At 35.6% G+C, this 17,094-nt stretch overlaps 1 protein-coding gene across 1 annotated transcript in view; it reads left to right on the top strand.

Annotated features, from left to right (window-relative positions):
• Positions 1-16,545, top strand: part of LOC131678743 (golgin subfamily A member 6-like protein 25) — a 29,405-nt gene extending 12,860 nt beyond the window's left edge. Inside the window, exon 2 of the mRNA XM_058959029.1 lies at positions 13,963-16,545. Within this exon, the coding sequence (XP_058815012.1) occupies positions 13,963-14,853 (891 nt within the window). The 3' untranslated portion in view covers positions 14,854-16,545. The remainder of the gene's footprint in view (positions 1-13,962) is intronic.
• The last annotated feature ends 549 nt before the right edge of the window (positions 16,546-17,094 follow it).

The raw sequence follows: 17,094 nt of genomic DNA, 5'->3' as shown, positions 1-17,094 counted from the left end.
TAGGCATTGCGTTCAATCATGAGAGAAATGTTGGATTGTATATCAATACACAGATCAACAAGTAATTCACCTAGTAGTGAGATAAAAGATTTCTTATATAATTATACTCGTGGCGTCACCGAAAGCAACTGTATGTTTGAAGCCCAAAAATCTAGCGAAAATTTAACTCTTTTGCAAGATTTAGGTTATACTGGTTAAGGCGCAAAAATTACTACTTACATTATTTATGATAAGAATGTAAGAAATCAATATATCATAATAATATACCTATAAAAATAATGTCACTGCATTAACCATCATTTGCCATTCCTCACACGCCCCCCCCCCCATCTCTCTCTCTCCCTCTCTCTCTCTCTCTCTCTCTCTCTCTCTCTCTCTCTCTCTCTCTTGCTCTCTCTGTCTCTCTTCTATCGCATCTATCTAACTATTTCTGTATCCATTTCTAAGTTGTGTGATAAGATCTTCTGCCAATCTGAAATATTTATTAATTGTAATTGCGAAGGTTTCAGAAAACAAAACTATGTCTTGTCTGCTGCTACATCAACTCAACTTTAATTCAATTCTATTCAAAGCCTGTATCTACACTATAATTAAGGGAATTCATGGCTATATCAGAAAAAATATTTGGCTTAAATGGGTAATATGAAAGTTTGACAATGAAAATTTTCAAAAGAGACATTCCACGTGAAATATTTAAACTATTCGTATCTCTATTGAATTTTGAATGAAATATATGTTCAAAGACTGAAAGCTGAAGCCAGAAGGATTGGACTTGCCACCAACGTTTCGAAGACAAAATACATGAGAGGAAGAGGTTCTAAAGACGACAATGTGAACCTCCTACCCGAGTTCGGATTGACGGTGAGGAAATCGAAATGGTCGACGAATTCATGTATTTGGGGTCACTGGTAACCGACGACAATGATAACAGCAGAGAAATTCAGAGACGGGACTTGGCGGGAAATCGTGCCTACTTTGGACTCCGGAGGACGCTCCGGTCGAACAAAATTCGCCGGCGCACGAAGTTGATTATCTACAAGACGCTGATTAGATCGGTAGTCCTCTACGGCCACGAGACCTGGACTATGCTCGTGGAGGACCAACGCGCCCTTGGAGTTTTCGAACAAAAGGTTTTGCGTACCATCTATGGTGGCGTGCAGATGGAAGACGGAACGTGGCGCAGGCGAATGAACCATGAGTTGTATCAGCTGCACATTCGTTGTATTGGTACGAACTTTCATGAAAAATAACGGATCAAAGACCAAAAATATCCACAAATTAGATCCAGGAAAAGAAGTCTCCCAAAGTACCCACTCTCGATGGGGGATGCAACTACAATGTGTCTTCTAACTTATCGTCGTCTATATCTGGATATACTGAGTAGTTTGAACCATTTCTTTTTCACAGTATTGGTCTGCATAGGACTTTTTGATCCATATTTCCTGCACGAGAATTTTGAACGAAACAATATGAAAGCTATAAGGATGAATGGAAAGCAGTCTGCAATCAACTGAATGCACGGCTTTTGTACTATCGACATAACCTAGACATTTCACAATATTTACTTCAATGCAAATAAAAACTTTGAAATATCTACCTGTCTCATTCACGAATCGCATTCTCCCTGTCGTTCTCTGTTCAAGGGACTTGAAAGCACATGTGGCCTTGTCTCACTTTACTATATTCAATTGCGCGTTAAAATACTGGATCTGTAAATTCTATTCTGTACATAAATCTTTTTTTCGGGAATATGTGACCAAAAAGTAAACTTCGAATTCCAAAGCAAATTGAACGTTCCAGGTTCCTGAAAACTAATTAAGGTCCAACAATAAAGTAGAAAAACCAGATAATCTTAAAACGAAGCCGTCAAGTAAAAAAGCATGAAAACAAAAAGATAAAACCAGAAAAAGATGGAAGCTCTAGAAAGTCCATTGCATATTTATTAGCCTTTTCTCAGAAGATGAGATTTTCAAAAACATTTCAAAACTTTCTGATGCAATGGTTCTCAAATTCGTACAATCCGGTTTATTCATTTTTTTTATTCAAAAATATTTTTAGCTTCAAATATATGACCATTTCTTTTTAATTAATTATTTCATTCCGCATCTTTTTATTCGTTTTGTTCATCTGCGTTCATTTTACTTATTTTATTCGTTTCATTCTTTGGATTCACTCTGATCAGTTTACTCTTTTTGTGCATTTTACTCATATCATTCATTTAACTTATTTTATTCATTGTTTTCATTGTATGCATTTTATTCATTTTTTACAGTTTATTCATTTTGTTCAGTTTCTTCATTTTAATAATCTGACTACTTTTTCAGTTTTAATCATTCCATCCAAATAATTTATTTGATTCAATTTATTTCTTTATATTAATTTATAACCTTTTACCATTGTTCAATTTTTCATCTTAATCAATGCATTAAATTCTGCTCATTTTCTTCTTTTTATTCATTTTATCACTTCAGCTCATTTTGTTTATTTGATTCGTTTGTTTTATTTATGCATTTCATTTATTTTTCACTTTATTCATTTTGTTCATCCATTCTTTTTATTCATTTGATCCATTTCATTAATTTGATTCATTGTATTCACTGGATAAATTAAATCAATTTGATTCATTTAATTCATTTGATTTATTTGATTTATTTGATTCATGTGATTCATTTGATTCATTTGATTCATTTGATTCATTTGATTCATTTGATTCATTTGATTCATTTGATTCATTTGATTCATTTGATTCATTTGATTCATTAGATTCATTTGATTCATTTGATTCATTTGATTCATTTGATTCATTTGATTCAATTGATTCATTTGATTCATTAGATTCATTTGATTCATTTGATTCATTAGATTCATTAGATTCATTAGATTCATTTGATTCATTAGATTCATTTGATTCATTTGATTCATTTGAATAATTTGATTCATTTGATTCATTTGATTCATTTAAATCATTTGATTAATTTGTTTCATTTGTTTCATTTGATTCATTTGATTCATTTGATTTATTTGATTCATTTGATTCATTTGATTCATTTGATTCATTTGATTCATTTGATTCATTTGATTCATTTAATTCAGTTGATTCAATTGATTCAATTGATTCATTTGTTTCATTTGATTTATTTGATTCATTTGGTTCATTTGATTCATTTGATTCATTTGATTCATTTGATTCATTTGATTCATTTGATTCATTTGATTCATTTGATTCATTTGATTCATTTGATTCATTTGATTCATTTGATTCATTTGATTCATATGATTCATATGATTCATTGATTCATTTGGTTCATTTGATTCATTTGATTCATTTGATTCATTTGATTCATTCGATTCATCTGATTCATTTGATTCATTTGTTTCATTTGATTCATTTGATTCATTTGAATCATTTGAATAATTTGATTCATTTAAATCATTTGATTCATTTGATTCATTTGATTCATTTGATTCATTTGATTCATTTGATTCATTTGATTCATTTGATTCATTTGATTCATTTGATTCATTTGATTCATATGATTCATTTGATTCATTTGATTCATTTAATTCATTTGATTCAATTGATTCATTAGATGCATTTTATTCATATCTTCAATTTTATGCATTTAATGTTCAGTCATTCGTTTTATTTCATTCAATTTGTTAGTATGAGTCAATTTATTCTATTAATCTTATAACTATTTCTAAATATAATCTTAATTTTTATTTAATAACCTAATCTAATTTGATTTGTGTATATTATAATTTTGATTTACATTAATTTTTCTACTCATTTTATGAATTTAAAAACCTATTATTTCATTTTTTGCTTTACTTTTTTATTTCGGTCGTTTTGTTGATTTCTATAATTTATTCAGTTTATTCGAGATTGTATTCGTGCAAGACTAGAAACTGTTTTCATTCCACCTCTAGTTGGGTGCTTACTTCTCGTGAGTTCTGCAAACTAATCCAATAGTGTGTGAATGTGTAAGAAATGTCTCATCTCACTGCTAGGTGGATTAAATCGGTTTTTATTATCATTCTACCCATCTGAAGCCTTTGGTTAGAGCAGCTTCTGCCAAATTTTGCCCAACGCATTAGCTCAAATTGTATTGCGATAATTGGGGTACTCGATTAAAGTTTTTGCTGTGCTGTAACAGAAGATTTTCACCATTCTCAAGACAATTTTGTTATCATATTGGCTCTTAATAAGAGGCGATTGACCTTAAGGTTAAATCCTCTATAATAAGAATATAAAATAATTGGCTCTTAATAACAAAGCAAAGAAGCTGAAATAGTAAAATTATTAATGAAGTAATGTGGTACCATCCCTAATAAGGCGAAAATAGGTACCTTATCCCATTCAATGTTATAAGTGGATTGCGGTATTGATTAAAATGTTGTGATTATATATTGTTATTTTTGTTACTACATATTACGCATCTCTCACCTGATTTTTTTACGAATTCCCCAAATCTCCGTGCAATTATTTGGAAGCTGTCTTTATTGTGGTTGAGGAACGTCAAATGTGGGAAGCATGGTTGCTACGTATACTGTAGACACATTCCGCGGGCTTGTACACCAGAAGGATGTTTTTGTTTTATGTTATTTTGTAATCACAATTTTTTTTCTCGTTTCGGTAGTGTTTAAACCATTGAAAAATTATGTAATCAAATTTTTGACATTTCTAAAAATAGTTGAAAAATATATAGAGAAGTAAGTTGAATTTCACGGAAAATGGTTTCTGGATTATTGACTTCTAAAAAAAGTTCTATTTCATAAAACTATTATTGAAATTTTAATCTGTTTCACTCATATTTGACTACTAAATTATTTTGAACTAATAGAAGTTTTGATTGTTTCTGTGTTATAACGTCACGAAAAATGCATCTTTATTCAGTTTATCAAAAAAATAGAATTTTGTTAAAATTTATATTCCAGATTCTCTTTCTATTTAAAAATACTTTTCCAAAAAGCCTCCAACTACTTTTATTAGATGTGCGGAACAAAAATTACAGCAGGATACACTTTGCGTTGTAACGTCACGTAAATCAACTTTTATCAGACGCTTAAATGATTTTTCAGATATAGTATTAAAGCTTCCCTCGAATGGTTTATTAAAACGCTTTCAAGTTGTTTCATAAACAGGAAATTATACTAGCGTGATATTTATAAATTCAGAATGTACACCCTCAAGTGCTTAAGGGGTTATATACCATCAACACACACGACGTTACAACGATTTGACCTTCATTCTATAAATCTGTTATAACTTTTTCAAATGAAATCTTTCATCAAACCTAATTATAGATTCAGAAAATTAACAAATTTTTATATGAGATTCGATCTACAAAACTCGAAAGCACTGGGCGAGGTATTTTTAATAAACGATTGTACAACGTCACATAATATTTCATTAACCCTCCGGCACTCGCGCGAAGGGCTCCCCGAATGAGCAACAGCTGGTGCTGGAAGAAGATTTCGCTAGAGTTGCACAAAATACGAGTGCCGGAGGGTTAAAGTTCATCTCCGCTGTATTCTCCTCGACGCACAGAGAAGTAATTGGGGTCGAATCTTGGCCAAAATTATTTGCTGCTGCAATTGTTGTTGTTATGCCTGAATATGAACTAAAAATAGACAATTACTAGTTTTTGGAACAATTTGGCATCTACCCACCTACCAGTGCAGAGGCCAATTTTTTATATCCTTTCGAATACTAGTAATTTCTAGGAGATCTTTGTGAATACATTTGTTTTTCCAGTTGCATCAACAGTTGATCAGTGGGAAAGGGAGAAGAAAAGGGACGCCTGTGCATATTTTCATAGAGATACATTTTGGCAAACATAGTATTTGGTCCTACAGCATTTCGGTGTACCTCAAATTCGCAAAAAAATCAATATTTTCAAATCGCTTGGGATTGGTGGATCGGACAAGATCGGAAGAGTTCGAATATTTTTTGTATAGCTGAAATCTTGTTTTGTAGTACTGCTGAAATCTTGTTTGTAGTACTTGTTTTGTAGTACTGCCTCAGCAACTTTGACTTCGAATATGGAATAAAATGTTCAAAAAATGTATTTTTTAAAGTTGGTGCAATGCACAGCAATTCTACTATTTTCAGTTAGTTTTAAGCTGAAGTTAAACAAACAATTGTGTTGGACTACGTTTGTAATAATATTGTCTTATTTAATACAGTCATCATCACTAGAAAACGATTTTGCTGAATATATAATAAAAATGATTAAAATATCCCTTAAAGTATCACCTTTGGGCATCCATGCAAAAATTCTTTAACAATTTTTGATATACTCCTAATTTTGCCACGTTATACAGTAGATTATATATAAAAAGATGGGTGGGTAATGTCAGAGACATAATCGGAGTGAAGTAGAATACACTTTAGGCTGTTAATGCGAATGCTACAATTTTGACTATATTCTGATAGGTTATATTAAAACCAGCCATTTCGTTATTTCTAATGAAAATACCGAAATATCGGTACACGTACATCGAAACCTAAAATATTCCAACATATTTATCCTCATATGGTAATCCTGACAAGAGCATTAAATGAGAGTGAATCAATTCATTTGACAACAGTAGAGAATCGTATATACATGTACCGTTATTTCGCTATTTCCATTAGAAATACCGAAATAACTTATTCTAATAAAACCTTTCAGAAATTAGTAAAAATTGCAGCAATAGTATTAATAACTTAAAATATAGGCTACTTCATTTTGCTAATGTCGTTGACATTACCTACCCATCTTTCTAATCTAAAACAATTGTTTTGAAAACCTAATAATTGCATAACCTAAGACGATTTAAAGCTACACTTTTGTGAAATCTCAAATGAAAACAACATTACGTAATAGTCCAATGAGCTTTCTGTCCCGTTGTTGTTGTGAATCATTAAAATTTTGATCATTTTTCAAAGCGTTATGATTGCGATTACAGGAGGAAATGTTGGTTGGATGATATTTATTAAATCCTCCCAATTAATGTTCTATAGCTAAACTATGATCATATTTCCTTAGGAGGTGCGTTTTACCTCATGTTTTCATAAATAATAATATGCTCGAACCTTAACCAAGCAGGTATCTTAGAGTGGAGTTTTCACAATAATGGAGCTTTTCATTTGTGTTGCCGCGATATTCGCAAACAAAATAAGTAAAAAGCACATGGCGTCATTTAGCCGCACACAAAATAAGCCGGGCTTAATGTGGATACAATTAATCTGTTTTATGGACCGTTATTTAACTGAGTTTATAACGTAAAACTTTTTCTCAGTTTGCTCCGAGGACCGAGTACTTTAAATTTCTCCTGGTAGTGAAAAAATGCACTATAAACTCGTAAATAAACTTTCCGAAGTAACTCGTATCAAATCATCAATAGAAAATCATATTATCAGTATCCAATAAGCCAACACCATCTCCTTTACACAACGAAACAATCAGTACGCATTACGGCTTGCCGGAGGAAACAAACACACAGATAAATTCATCACGGTGCACACTGGAACGCGCGCCGTGGTGAATTTATCTGTGCAAGCACCTGACGCCACATATATTTTAAAGAACAGGAGAGCGCGGTTCTCGCACCAAACCACCCCATCGCCAATCCATTTATTCAGCTCTTAAAAAAATAAGTGTTATGTGCAAGACACGACCACTATGACATCAAAAATGCAGGCAGTTTTATGAACAAGCAATATTATCCGTGGCCAAATTAAAACCCGTTAATGCCATCGACTGTTCCAGAACTACACACAGGCATGCTATTCGTCACTAGAAATAATTGTTGAATTTTTAAATTAAAATCGATAACCTATAGTGTGATAAATTCAAGTTTTAAAAAAGTTTTATTCAAATCCATGAAATGGGAACATAAATTAATGATGCTCACAAACAAAACGGTACATCTATCTTTAAATACCTGCTATCAAATCAAATGTTTGCAAGCACGATAGAAAAATAGCTGGTCATAAATCAAATTATTCGTAAACGAAGAAAGTATAACATATGTATCTTTATATATTCGGTGGTTTAATTAACATTAACTCTGAAATGTTCTATATTTGGGGTCCTAAAAAGAACGATTTTAAAGGAATCATTCAATTAACTGTTTTGTATGTGGGGTCCTGGAGAGGACCATTAGTGGAATCCTGAAAAGGGCTATTTGTGGGATACACAAACACGCGTGCTATGGAATGAAACATATTGAACTAACTAGGGGCTTTTGGTTTAACAAAAATAACATGCAGAATGGAACAATTAGTCAGCTGCAAAAAAAGGTTTGCCATCTTTTCCAGCCGCATGTTACTTACATCAGATAAATATTTCTAAATGAAAAGAAACAACCTTTCTATTCAGCATCTAATATGAAATCTAGAGAAAATTTTCAATAGGACGTAAGTAACATTGAGAGCCTCTCTTTGTTTACTTTCTCTTTCGTTTATTACGACGTCATTACAACACTTTGTACTAATTTTCCAGTACATATCGAAAGCCGACGGTTTTTACTACAATATTATGCAAAGAGTAGAGTAGTAAATGTTGGAATGGCCGAGTAATGAACAGAAGAGAAAGACCTCAAAGAGAATCTCTCATTGTTACTTACGTCCTATTGAAAATTTTCTCTAGAAATACTGATAGCTTGAAACGTGACATCGGCTTTTATCACTTTCGCATTGTTGATAGAAGGACTCATGCAGAATAACGAAAAAAATATTTGCGGATTCTTTTTAGTACGGCTTTCGCTAGTTAGCAGTGTTGCCACATCCTCCAATTTTCTGAAACATTGCAAAATTTTGGATTATGTTTCCGAAAGACTATTTTTAATAAATCACAGGGTTTTGCTAATTTCAACCTGGAAATGTATTTTAAGTAGCTGTACATTTTTGTATTGTTTCGGAAGGATAAATTTAAACAAACAACAGATTGTTGCAAATTTCAGATTGTCAATATACGCGCAAGCAACAAATAACGAATATAAACTGCGCAATTGGATTATAGCTGTCAATGATTGGAAATATTCCAATTTGTTCTTTATTGTTTGTTATTGTTATAGCCCTTAAAAGGGCTTTTAATTTAACAATAATAACATGCAGAATGGAACAATTAGACAACTTCAACTGAGGTTTGCCAACTCTTCCAGCCGCGCGCTATTTACATCGGATCACCCCCAGCGGTAGCAGTGATACGAGACGCTATAAACACGATGTTACTTGTCTGGCAAAAGAACAATTCTCGAGAAACATATGATTACGGCTTAAAAGCCAACTATCCAAATACTCTTTGAAAGGAAATTCCGGACAAACCGTTAGTGGCTAAACACAGTTCATAGCAGTTAATGAAAGAGTAAAGTTTTCTCTTTTGTTTACTACCAATATCTACGATTGGCGAGTAACGGTTTGTCCGGTATTTCCTTTCAAAGAGAATTTTGACAGTTGGCTTTTAAGCCGTAATCCTATGTTTGTCGAGAACTGATTCAAACAGGCACGCGGCACATTTATTTATAACTTTTCGTGTTCGTTTGAATTACTAACCTGCTCCCTCCGGTAAAACCATTCGGAATTTGATTCGGAATCCTGAATGGAGTCAGTATGGATTCCAAATCAAATGCAACAACCGATTCTGAGTCGGAATCGGTTGTTGCATTTGATTTGGAATCCATAATGACTCCATTCAGAAATCCGAACCGGTTCCGGAATGAGTTTAACTGGGCTATTGACGGCTCTGCCGGGGATAGATTGACTGATGTATGGGAGTTTTCACGTTTTCGAGATCTGTTCATTTTTGCTTGTTTTTCAATAGTGTGATATTGAAATACAAACATTGTCACGTCATTTCATGATTAGAATCATCAGCGCCTGGCGGCAGTCATGGTATTTATTACCTACCATCGAAGAATGTGAGCTGACATGAAACGCAGCAGCTGCTACGCTTACGTCAGAACACAAACTAACGAATTTCGCCTGATTATGACTTGATAAATGATCTTTATTCTTAGTTTTTGTCGATGGCTAACATATTTAATTTTTAAGTGACACAGAATATTTCTTTACATCTTTAGTACTAAGCTATTTGTAATTAATATTGAGATTTTTAGACCAATTTGTCTTGAAATGATGGACCAGCTTGGTGGAATAGTTTTGTTGGCAACTAACGAATTTTTCTTGTGTTCTCTTTTTATACGCGTCGCATGTCATTCGATGAAAAAGAGGCAGTCCCAGCAACACCTGCTTTTTGAGCGAATTGTACCAACCAATCATGGATCAGATAATTACTACTTTCATAAATTCCATTATTTCCGCTATTTTTAGTAATTGTACATACTACCGAATTGGATACAAAATTGTTGTACATATTTCTCATCAGATAGCGTAATAATCTTATTTTTTCATTCAGTACAAAGGCAGATATTCACGTTTAAAAAATCGGGTGAAATTCTGTCAGAAAATTTTGAAACGAGAACCCTATATTGAAACGTTAGAAGTATTCTACTTCAAAAACATAAGTTTATGGTGTTTCAAAACTTTCTAGGAGCGAATTACAATTGACAACAGAATATATATTGTGCAGGCATTAAAAAAAATCGACCTATAATCGAAGCTAACTAATCGATTACCAGATAATCGTCAAATGCGGCAATTTGATTTGATCGAGAACTAATCGGGCATCCCTAACTGTAGCATGCATTCCTAGTCAATTTTTTTCATCGTGGATTATTTTGTTTTGGTATAATTCCGAAGATATAGGGGAGAGTGGGTATACTTGATCCCACTTTTGTTATTTTCACATAATTTTTAAATGAAATAAAAATGTTGAATGCAAATATCGTCATTTTGCAGTCAATTCAAATTGTAAGAGCTGTGAATAATATGTAAATCCAAATACCATGTCCTGTCAGTAATATGAACAGTTTTGAAAATCATGTCAAAATGAAGTTTTTGTAAAAAGTGTGGTAACTTGATCCCCTGCCTACTAGGGCTAAACAATCAGAGCACACTATGACTAATACACCCAAAACTCGGCCGTAATACCTTTACGGTAATGAGAAAAAAATGCTCTAATAGCACGACGTTTCATGCCAAAACGGTCCCAACAAAAAATTCCCCAAACGGCAATACCAACACATTCAAATCTTCTCTGCGTCGCACTCATGTTTCATCAATTCTTATTCAATAAATATTAACGCGTCGTATTGTCTGGAAGTGTGTAGCACTTCGCTTGTCATTGTATTGTGCTTCAAGCGGAGTAAACACAATGGGGATAAAGACGAGGTTCGATTTTTCTACACGACACATTCTGTATTTGAAGATCGGCTCACACTCGGCTAGCTTCAAAGCACAGTCAGAAAAAAAAACGACTCAGAATAGTGGTGGGGTACTTCAGCCAGTGTTAAATTGAAATTTCTTTTCTATCACGGACGTTGACAGCAAGATAGCGACTGCACAAAACATGAACAGTCCTTCCCGTCATTGACGGGAAGCAAGGCCTATGATTTGGATCCACGTGTCCGAACCGAGGGTCCGGATCCAGACACTTGTCTGGATCTAAGCACCAAGTCTGGGCCTGGTTCAGGTCCGGACTTGGAAAGGGGAAAAGGAGATGGGCTAGATCCAGGTACTGGTCCGGATCCGGTTACTGGTCCAGATCCGGGAACTGGTCCGGATCTAGATACTGGTCCGGATTTGGGAACTGGTCTGGATCCGAGAACTGGTCCGGATCGGGAACTGTGTCGGATCTGGCAACTAGGCCGGATCCGAAAACTGCCCAAAATTTGTTTTTCGCTATCCAACCTACAAAGTAAAAAATCCGTAATTCGGGCTGGTTTCTGCCAATATTGGGGTAGATTCCAGCCTGAATTTGGTTTGATATCCGCCAGGATTCCGGTTGGTTTGACTCGGTACTAATACTATCATAGAAATCGACCGAATTATTCTTAATGCGAACAGAACCGAGGTTGACACATACTGAATTGTATGATTGTATGATGCACATACATGAACAGCAACCGAAATTCGCCATTCCACCGTTTACTACCTTTGCGGGAATATGAGTTTAATACCGCAATGCGCAATTGCGTGGTCTGTTACCGAAAAGACAATAGAATCTTACCCAAAAGTTATAGAAACATACTCGTCGGTGTAGCAGTTCATTAAAAGCACTGTTTGGCTGTTTCTCCCAATGAATTTATACAACTTAGGTTTGTTCTTGAAAGATTCATATTAAAAAAGCATCAATTCGTTCAAATTTTCTCTTTTATCTCAATATTGACATCACTACAAATTAATGCGTTCACGAAAATTAGTGTCTGAAACTTTAAAGAATAAACCGAAGTAATTAATACTTAGATACATGTCGCCCATTTAAATATATAGATAAATAGACTCATAATCCTATATGTCACTGTGTTAGGTCCGTTAGTTTGTGGATATACCTAATTAAAATCCTATACCTGACGCAAATGATCATTTAATGACATTCCTGGGTGAAAAAAAATACATTTTAGCTATGCATCCTCTTCCATTGAGTACGGCATCTCACCCGCAATTTTGATGCGGCATCTCTCCCAATTGTAGGGGAGAGATGCCGCATGATGCCATTTTCCTCTAAAATTATGAATGATCGTGCTTATGATCAGAATGCCTTCTAAAAGGTCCCAGCTATTCAACCGACATATGATTTACCACAAAAAAAATCGAACAATTTAAAAAAAGCGAAATTTTAATGTGGTGCTGAAAAATTTTCGGCACTCCGTGATGCAACTGAGCGCACAAAATCATTAATAAAATTTTCGTGAGTAATTAAAAAGGATGATTTTACATCTCTAGAGCTATAATTCTTCGAAAGACAAACTCACAATATCATATTACCGTATAAAAGCGACCCCATATACGAGATATAGAGAGTGCGGCATCTCTCCTGACGCGGCATCTCTCCCGAAATTACCCTAAATCAGTGCTGGTTGACGGCCTTTTCCAACTTTCAATAACTTATATCAAAATTTGTTCACGAAACAAACATTTTAGATTAATTTATACTATCGGGTACTTTATGTAAGTGATTATTTCTATTCCTCTGCATTTCGGAAGTGTGTGTGAGAGTTAATGATAGGGATCAAGAGTACCCAGTGTTACAGGGATCAAAGGTACCTCTTGTATGAGGCGAACGAAAATTAGTTTTTTTTGTAGAAGTTGTGTAACGTGTTGTGAAAAACGTGTTTTTCTAGACAAAAGCTCTTATAAAGTAATTGTAGTTGAAAACATTCATAAATAATTTGTCGACGAACTCATACAATCGTTCAAAAAAATCGTAAAAAGATCTTCGAGATGTATTGTAACCTATATTTTCAAAAATAAGATACAACTTTTCCAAAACCAATTTAATACATTCGATTTGTTTTTTAAACACCATAAACTGCTAAATATGTCATTTTCTTTTTATATTGTGTTTCCTTTGGTGTTTAGATTATGCGATATGGAAGGGGAATCAAATATCCCCAAGGATCAAGTGTCCTCACTCTTCCCTATTTAGGTTACAATGTAAAGAAGACAAAATTCTAATTCGGACTGTGCACGAAACGATGTAATGCATTATTTGCATTGGTGAAATGTTTTAGTTGTAGTTGTGGATTGGATGGCAAATTTCTAGATACAAGGCTGAGCTGGAATGTAGTACAATGTAATACAAAACCCAACATGAATATTCACTTTGTTGCACAGGTCGTTTTTCAGAATATTTTATCATTTCAGTGGTTTCACGAAAAAATCGTCTTAAGAAATATATAACCAGATCAAAACTAAAACCCCTATTTTAGAAGTTGCTTGTGATTAATATCTATACGACAATAACATGATATATTCACATTCGTTGGCGCACTCCATTTCAGAATAGGTTTTTTTTTCAATTATTTGCATTTTGAAACTAACTACAACTATTTACTCTTCCCCAATTCCAGGTAACATTTGGCAGCCTGTGTGCCACACTGGTTCTGGCAGACGAATCGGTTGCAGTCCGCGTGAAACGTAGTCCGACTCCGTTCTTCTTCAACAAAGGTCACGACGAGCACCACCACCCGGAACCGAAGTGTGTGTGGGAGAAAAAGCTAGGCTGGAAGGAGGACTGGAAGAAGGTCTGGGAATCGAAGAAGATCGAAGTGTGGAAGTCCGAATGGAAGAAGGAGCAGATCCCCGTCTGGAAGAAGATCGAAGTGCCGATCTGGCGCGAGATTAAGGTTCCCGACTGGAAGATTGTGAAAACGCCTTACTGGAAGGAGACCGAGATTCCAGCCTGGAAGGAAGTCAAGGTGCCTGACTGGAAGAAGGTGACGAAGCCGGTCTGGAAGGAGGTACAGGTCCCAGTGTGGAAGGAAGTTCAGGTTCCTGAGTGGAAGCAGATCTGGGTACCGGACACCGTGAAGGTGGGCATTCCGGGCGAGAAATTCCTGGGTAAGGATGAACACGGTTGGGAGTACACTAGCCACGATCTGTGGAAGAAAAAGATGGTCTGGAAGCCCCTGTGGAAGAAGGTGTGGAAGACCGAGAAGAAAGAGGAGTGGAAGACTGAGAAGAAGCTGGAATGGAAGGACGAGTGGGTTCAGGTATGGCGCACGGAAAAACAGCAGATCTGGGTAAAGAAGAAGGAAGAAGCGTGGAAGGAAGATAAGGTTGAAGTGTGGCGCATTGAGAAGAAACAGGAGTGGGCTACCGAGAAAAAGTTAGAATGGAAGGATGAGTGGAAAGAAATTAAGGTCCCAGCCTGGAAGGAAATTCAGGTGCCCGCATGGAAGAAGGTGTGGAAACCTGTTTGGGAGAAGGTCTGCGTCCCAGTCAGCCACGGATGGCATTAGTCTTGTAGCTTAGGGATTTAGGATTTAAAATTTAATTAGTCTCGTATCACATAAACGGATAGGCTCCTCTATCTTAAGCTATACCTTTCTCTTCACCTCTGTCGGAGTATTTACATCCAAAGAAATAGAAAAAAAAAGCGCAGCTCTGAACACGATAGAGTCAGAGGCAAAGATCGCTAATTTTTGAATTTCAAATTACACATAGACGCCATACAACTACTTGCACCTTGGTTGCAACTCCACATCTTTGCAATTGCTCATCTTTGCGAGGCGCAATAATAATGTTTCTACTACACTTCGCGCAGTTTATGTAAATACTTTCAGCGCAACTAGTCTATTATCTCACACTACTTCCCAAGCCAAAATATTTCTTCCCCTGCCAACCGAAGCGTCTCGCATTGAAAAAATATGGTGTAATAGTTTCCTATATTTGTTTGCAATGAAAAGTTATTAACTGTAATTTTCGGTCAATTTCCATTTTTTGTCCGACTGCATACTCCCAACATCCGGAGCTGCTCGGTTACATCTTATCCGTACCCCTTGATTTAATTTATCTTTTCGGACGGTGTGAGCCAAATAACTGCTGATGATTTGTCATACCTTCACCTAATCACGTGACAAATGCATTCAATACTAACGGAATCAGTCGTGATTCAACCAAAAAAAGTCGTTAACGGGGCCCGTCCCGTAAACTCCTCGGCTATTGTTTGGTAGCAAAGCAATCCGCTACTTGTGTGTGAAGTTAAACGCAATTGAAGCTGTAATAGATTCGGAACGCGAGAGGCAATCCGAAGTGACAATTAACGGTCATCGTTCATTACATTTAGGAACAGTTCTATTTATCCCAAAACATCAGTTCAAGTTCCGCAAAACCCTGAACAATAAGGGGCACAAGTAATACATTTAAATCCAATGCCGGATAAAGTTTCCCATGGTTCTTTTTTCTTTTTCAAGTAGACAAAACTAAGCAATTGTAAAGTCCGGCCAACATCAAGAGCTCAGGGAAAACACCTTCGAGCTGATTTTATATTTACTATGAGGGAATAATTACGCGCGCGAAACTGGCGAAGCGCTTCAGCCGAAAGGGAACTTTCCATCTTTCTTGCTCTCGTTGAAGTCACTGGCTGATACGGTTTCGGAATTGGGTGCACAAAATGTAGTAAATAGTACGTGTATAGATATATGAAGTCAATCCGGAAGCTGCGGTAGCGGAACAACAGCTCTGTTGAGGCAGGCGGCTCGGTAAAATGGGAAAAAGGTAGGAAAATCAATTGGCTGTATATGGTGCGTCGGAGCTAAACGAATTAGGAAGAATCGGAGGCCGCAAAGAGTGTAAGGAAAATAAAGCGGTGCGTATATGAACTTCCACTGCAAGGTCTAGTTTTTACCATCAGATACATAGTAAAGCGATCGTGAAAGTGAAGTAATTTTAGTTTCTGATTTATTTTTGTATATTTTCATACAAAAAGCAAATTATGAATAATGTATTTAACAACGAACGGAGAAACTTGCTGGTGTAACTCTTATTATTATTTTTCCTAACGATACTATCATGTTTTTTGACTGTCCTATTTTTTATGAAATCGAATACCATTTGCGAACGAAAACTGTTGGAAGAAAATCTGTACATATTAAATGTAACGAGTTAATTATTTTGTAAATAGACTTTCAAATCGTGAATGAATCAAACAAATAAACCCGATGAAAAACATCCATGTTCCAGCCATCAAGTTCATTACTGATGACCTTCTTGAGCGAGGAAAAACGCTTTTCACCTTGTTGTACTAGGAAATACAACGCGTGTATGTCAACTTCCCGTTGCCCCATAAACTATTACAACTGGTCTGCAACCAATTTGGACTCGAGCAAGCCAAACACCCTTTCGTAACTGGCAACTTGTTGGTTGTACCGTAGTCAACAACTCTCAGCTTCGAATTACGCAAAAAATCCCAGTCACATAATTATGTTTCCCCCCAGCCAGCGGCGGTGGCGGCAGCGGTCACTATTCGGACAGATAAAACCTTTTTGTCACTGTCCAAAAACAGAAGTTACCCCTATTGAGTCTTACCAACAGAGGGCTGAGTGTATGTATGCCGCCGGTTGGGAATGGAAAAACAGCATCCAACATGTCTCATGAAATGGCAATCCGCCTCAGTAACGTAATCCGTTTCCGCTCTCGTCAGCTGACTTGGACAATTTAACCGTATACCCAGGGTACAGCGTCTTTCTCTCTCTTTCTTT

This window comes from Topomyia yanbarensis, chromosome 2 (genome assembly GCF_030247195.1).
Source record: "Topomyia yanbarensis strain Yona2022 chromosome 2, ASM3024719v1, whole genome shotgun sequence".
NCBI classification, from domain to species: domain Eukaryota; kingdom Metazoa; phylum Arthropoda; class Insecta; order Diptera; family Culicidae; genus Topomyia; species Topomyia yanbarensis.
The sequence above is the reverse complement of the archived record's forward strand: the minus strand, read 5'-3'. Positions and strand labels throughout refer to the sequence as shown.